Source organism: Macrobrachium rosenbergii, chromosome 49, assembly GCF_040412425.1.
Source record: "Macrobrachium rosenbergii isolate ZJJX-2024 chromosome 49, ASM4041242v1, whole genome shotgun sequence".
In the NCBI taxonomy this organism is placed as follows: Eukaryota; Metazoa; Arthropoda; class Malacostraca; order Decapoda; family Palaemonidae; genus Macrobrachium; species Macrobrachium rosenbergii.
In genome coordinates, this window is record NC_089789.1 from 17547718 (window position 1) to 17554271 (window position 6554).

Here is a 6554-nt window from a genome sequence, read left to right on the forward strand (position 1 = left end):
TAAATTGTCACAGTGGAATAAGGAAACAGAATGTTTCCAGTCGATATCATATGATAACACCGCACAAGCAATTCCGATAAAGAAACATTTTTGCCTCGTGAACATGCTTGATTACCAGCCTTTATTCAAAGCCCCGGAAGTGCTGGATGAATCCGTTACAGTGATAGATATGGAGAAAACAGAAATCTCTTGAACGCAAAAGAAAAGTAATCAAATATTACTTTTATAATAATAATAATAGTCGTCACACTGATGAAAAAACATTAAAACATGATCGATCTAGCTTGACATTACACACACGCACACTATTCTTGTCAGTAAACTCGTTCTTTAATTTAGATTCTCTCTCTGAGAGAGAGAGAGAGAGAGAGAGAGAGAGAGAGAGAGAGAGAGAGAGAGAGAGAGAGAGAGAGAGAGAGAGAATCCAAAGTTTAACACGTTCACGTATTTAAGAACGAGTTTACTGATAAGATTTCCTGCGATTTTTAAAGGGAACAGTTTTTTTCCTTTTTTTTTGCGATTTACCTTACTAGCGGTCAGTAACTGGAACTAGTTAGCGTAGCGCATTGATTGGCGTTAACAGGTCTCAGAATGTCATTGTGGCGGATCACTCTCGTCTCACTTCATTCTTCCGAATCGTCGAAGGAAAATGGATGGAGTGCGAAAACCAGGATTTCATCTTGTTTATGTAAGTTTCTTGTAGCTAGTTTACTGTTTATAAATGGCCTGTTATGACTGGAGCTATTCACGATTACCTATTCACGTGGTAGCACGGTTTCGTAGCCGCACGCTTACTGAGCCCACAGCTCGTACGTTTTGTGATTGACAATTCGTTCACCGCCCTCTTGGAAGTTGTATTGTTGGTACTAGTTAAGTTTATTAAATGAAAATTTTGAGACGTAAAAGTTTTCCATTCTCTTTACGTTTTGTGAAATATAATAATAATTGCGTAGTTTGACAAACTAAGCCTACTTGACAAGTGATTTGCCTTCAGTGTAAAGCCAAGCTATGGAAAAGTCAAAAGTCTGTATGCCGAAGTTGGCTACATTTCTGAGCTGTAGTTTAATATATGCCATTGAATACAATATTGAAGGTAAAAAATACACACGTTCTTGGTTGTTCAGATTTTACACTGTAATGAAACTTAAATATAGGTATGGTATATTAGTTTGATGCATTTGCTTGGCCTAGTGCAGTTGTGGTGAATACAATATAGCCTACTAGGCTAAACAACTGCTTCCAGTGGTGCTTGCTATCACCCTGTATTGAATCAGTCTACAACCACCCTTTAACTGCAAGCTACAGAACATAAGACTGATCATTCATCCAACAAGTGATGTTGGGCTAGCAGAACTATTCATTCAGTGGTGAATGAACACATTAGAATAGATAGGTTACTCTAGGTTAGCTAAGTAATCACTGGCCTAGATGTTACTTATGAACTGTAAAGTTTCTGAGGTACTTAGTACTATACTAAATCTGTACATTGACAGGTACTGTAGTGGCTTACTCCCACTGGTACAATCACCACAAGTTCTAAGCTTAGGCTAACAACCCAACGCCTACCGTAGCTTGTTGACTTGATGCAAGATATAGCTACTACTATTAGGTCTAGGTTCAAATGAAAAGCTTGTTACAAATTTATAACAAAATATAATTAAGAAAAATATATATATCTAGTACACCAAAATTACATCACAGGCTTTAACGCTTCACCTTACTGAACATCACGTTTATTACTTAAATGTAACTGAAACATATATAGCTAGTATGAAAATCAAGAGTCCACTTGGTAGGTAAGCAATGTAAACACGAAATAGGCTATCAGGGTACTCTAGTTAATGAAAATCTCAAACAAGTCAGTCATAGGTAGGTATTACTAAAGCTTATTGCTAAGGTACCAAAATCTCAATGAATATAAGATTTACAAATATGATTCCCACAGCTACCAAGGTCTTGGAGATAGGACATGACTATCTTTTCGAAAAAAACATAGTCTTACAAACATGGAAGACTTATCTGTAGCTGTTCCAGACGCCTTCTGCCTGCCGGGAAACAACGACATTAGAAATGACTCGTGGCAAATAAGTCACAGTTAAATAATGAGATAAGCGTTACAAAATGATATTGTCCCTTCATAAACTCAAATTAGCTTTACAAATTTAATACTTTCACTCATGACAAATGGAACATTACAATTTTGGTTTCATACTGATGATGACAAAGTTACAATCTCAAATATAAACTCAAGCACAGAAGGGCAATCTCATAACAAACTTTATGCCAAAATATACATTTTTTCATACAAACTAAAGTTCCAATACTTCTGCAAACTTAAACTTCACTTTTAGGTTACACAAACAAACAAAACAAATCAAGTCCTCAATCACAGAAACTCTGCATGGATTCACATATACACAGAAATTGTGTGTGGTTTCTCAAATCACCACACTCTCCCCCCAAAAAAGGGGTGTAGGACTAATCTAACTACTGTAAGTAAGGCCTCACAAGAGATCATTATCTATTAAATCTCTGCGCAACTGTTCCGCTTTGCATGCGGCATGGCGTTTCGGCCTAGGCGGTGCATTGGGTACTGCCGGAGGAATCGGTGATGCTATGGGTTCCACATCAGGAATCACCTCATGATGCAATTCTAATGGAATTAATTTGGAAATAGGTCTCATATATTCTACATCTGCTGTATGAACTATCGCACTCCGGACAACATCATCATTGCCCTTTATTAACTGGGTAACTAACCCTAAAGGATAATTGGCTCTAGTCTTATTTTCTATTAGCACAAGTACTAAATCACCAACTTTCACCAAACAAGATTTGTCTTTGGCACAAGTTAAATGTCTTTCCTTCAGTGATGTGAGGTAAGAATTCATCCACACTTTCTCATACTTCTTCAATAGGTCTGACAGTCGAGCATACTGTACTCTCAAATCCAAATTTTCTCTATATGGAACATCCGCTCCAAAGGAATTCAGAGGTGGGAACAGGGTTACTGTTCTTCCATATATCAGATGAGAAGGACTGAGATACTCCTCTCGGATGTCTTCTGACAAATAGGTAAGTGGACGAGAATTGATAATACACTCAATTTCGCATAAAAGAGTGCGTAACTCATTAAATGAGATGCGTTTCTTAAAGAGAGATTTATGAAGGCTACTCTTGACACTTCCAATCAGTCTCTCAAAGAAACCACCACTCCATGGTGAACGAGGGGTGTTAAATTTCCACACTATGTTGTTATCTTGCATATATGTTCTTACTTCTGGTTCATCTTTGATATCATTAAGAAATCTCTCTGCTCCTCTAAAATTGGTACCGTTATCAGAAATGACAACAGACGGGACACCAACCTTGCACCAAATCGGCGAAGGGCTAATAAGAATTCTGAGGTAGTAAGAGAACTACACAGTTCTAGATGTACTGCTCTTGAGGTAGTACAGGTAAACAGGCAAACATATACTCGTTCACTGTCACTAGCAGTTGCAGGATCAACAATAGTTATAGATCCAGTAAAGTCTACTCCAACAGAACTGAATGGTCTGACATATCGGACTCTCTCCTCTGGTAGGGGAGGTGGACCTGGTTGAGGGATAGTCTTACCAACTACCTTTCTACATAGCACACATTTACTAATGATATTCTTTATAATGACTCTGGCTTTTGATATCCAAAATTGCTGTCTAAGACCCAGCAATGTTTGACTTAACCCACAATGACAATGATGATTATGATAATGAGTTATGATTAATTTGGTCAAGGGATGTTTGGCAGGTAAATAAATTGGACATTGTGTTTCAGGAGACAGATCTGAGTTCTGTAATCTACCTCCACAACAAATCAACTGGTCTTCATTCATAAACATATCAAGTTGCTTGGCCAAATTCAAAATTTCTGTAGCTGGTTTAGGACTCTTCTCTGGCTGTTTCAAATATTCAAATAAAGTAGGAAAACTCTGTAACTGAGCTAATCTTATGCAGGAATGTAAAGTATTCAACTTGAATTTATCAGGGAAATACTTATTACAAAATTTCATGACTTTTGATATCACTCTCATTACTTTAGTAAGTGGAATATCTTCCCATATCAAATACAGGACAAATAGGTTGGATTATGTTTGGTTCTACTAAAATTTCTGATACTACTGCAGAATTGCAAACAAATTCCTTCTGAGGCGGGTACTCCAAAGGATTAAGCAAAAATGAAGGTCCATGTTTCCACATCAAACTGTTAGCTAACTTTGAAACGGTAACACCTCGAGTTACTAAATCTGCAGAATTCTGACTGGAGGGAACATGTAATATGCACAAATTATAATCTCTTCGTAAGGTGCGAATTTCAGCAACTCTATTACTCACAAATACTTCTGAAGATTTATCATGATATACCCAACTAATTGTGACTTCACTATCAGTCCACAATGTACAACTTCTAAATCCAAATTCATTGTTGGATAAGAGGGTCTCAGCTAATCGTGTTGCAAGTGTGAGTGCAAGTAATTCTAATTTGGGAATGGTAAGTGGAGGGCTTGGTGCTACTCGAACTTTACTCATAAGGAGATTACTAGATTTGTTTCCTGAATCCACAGCATAAGCTACTAAACCATATGCTACTGCTGATGAATCACAAAAGATATGTAAATCTGAAATGTTTGGATTAATTACACATCTTGGGAATTTAATGGCAGAGATCTGACTGAGACTCTGGCAAATGCTCTGAAATTCTTGAACTAATGACTCGGGTAACTGTTCATCCCAAGAATATTTACATTTCCAAAGCTTCTGTATAAATAACTTTCCCTTGATCAAAACTGGTGACAAAAATCCTAATGGATCAAAAACACTAGAAATTACAGATAATGCTAATCTTTTGGTGATTTGATGATGCATACACTCCTCCTTACATACTTTCTTACTTTGGTATAATGATATTTCATCACTGACAGAATTCCATGAGATACCAAGAACATTAACATCATGTAAGTTTAGTTTCTCCTGATTAATACCAATATCTTCATTAAATTTTGAATTGTTACTCACCCAACATTGTAATGGCATAGATGCTTCAGACATAATAGCATTAATTTGAGGATAGTCACTCTTCAGCTGGTCTACATGTACATAAGTATGAGCAAAGTTGTCTACATAAAAACGTGAAATCAAAGTTTTTGCTAATGGATTAGAATGATTCTCTAGGTGATAGGTTAGTATTTTCTGAAGTAAAAATGGAGATGATGTTACACCAAACAGGACTACTTTAAATCTATAGGTGACAACTTTCTGAAGCATTTGATCGTCATACCATAAAAACCTACAATAGTCCCTACAATTTGGAGAAATACCTATGCGTAAAAATGCTTTCGATATGTCTGCAACAACTGCTACCGGGTTAGTACGAAATTCAACAAGAGATTCAACAAGTTTACTGATTAGGCTAGGTCCAGTTAACAAGCAATCATTCAAACTCTTTGACTTTGAGTCTGCTTTACTAGAAGCATTAAACACCACTCTAATTGGAGTGGTAGGGGAATTCTTGTACACTGAATGATACGGAAGATAATAAGTCAATCCATCTATGACTTCTGGGTTGTCTACTTCCTCTATGAATCCCAAATCTAAATACTCACTGAATATCTTGGAATACTGTTCATAAATTCCTGGACGAGCAGCAAAGGATTTGGAAAGTGACTTCAACTGACCATAAGCTTTACGATAATTAGTCGCTGGTCTTTCATCACTCTTGAATGGTAACTCGACAAAATATTGATTGCCTACCCTTTGGCAAGTAGATTCAAAGTGACGTACTGACTGAGTTTCCTCTGGTGTAAGGGTTTCTGTCTTTATACCTACAACATCAAGTTTCCAAAGGTTTTCAATTTGATTCAATTCTGACTCTGGTAACTGAACTCCAATACGTGCGCAAAACGAATGCTGAACGCTAATGTTATTAACAGTCTGAGAGCCATCTGCCCATTTTGGCATAGGTCCAAAAATAATGGAACCTGCTGGACTACTTAAAAGTACAACTCCTGAACAAAAGTACTGTTTGTCACAAATCTAGAGTAATAATCAGCACCTATTACAAGTCCGATATCACTGATGACATCTGAGTTAATATATGGATCAGCAAGTTTAATTCCCTTTTCTTTGAGTTTCTTTGCAACACTAGCAATACCAGGTATATGTAACTCAGTATTCACTTCATCATAAACTACAGCAAAAATAGGAATACGCTGTGTACCAACACGCACAACAACACGAACGACGTCACAGGTTACAGTCTGAACATGATTGCCAAATGCGATAAGTTTGAGCGAAATGGGGTACATAGGTTTCAACTTGAGACGGGATGCTAAAGCAGAATGAATAAAGGTGCGCTGGGCTCCAGTGTCTAAAAAGACACGAACTACTTCCCGGACACCTGATCCTGAAATCTTAACTATAGCGGTAGGAAGTGCTGTTGAGGTCAAAGGAACTTTCTCGGTCTGAGTATCAGTCTGTACTGAACTGACAATACTGTTAGAATTTTCAGCTACAGTT

The 6554-nt window shown here is 37.1% G+C and overlaps 1 protein-coding gene across 1 annotated transcript; it reads right to left on the reverse strand.

Annotated features, from left to right (window-relative positions):
• Window positions 1-2504: 2504 nt before the first annotated feature.
• On the reverse strand, window positions 2505-5996 carry LOC136832341 (uncharacterized). Its single transcript, XM_067093252.1, has 4 exons — window positions 4176-5996; window positions 3844-3937; window positions 3369-3597; window positions 2505-3321 (listed from the first exon to the last, which is right to left on the reverse strand). Exons 1-4 carry the CDS (start codon window positions 5994-5996, stop codon window positions 2505-2507), a joined length of 2961 nt encoding a protein of 986 aa, XP_066949353.1.
• Window positions 5997-6554: the final 558 nt, after the last annotated feature.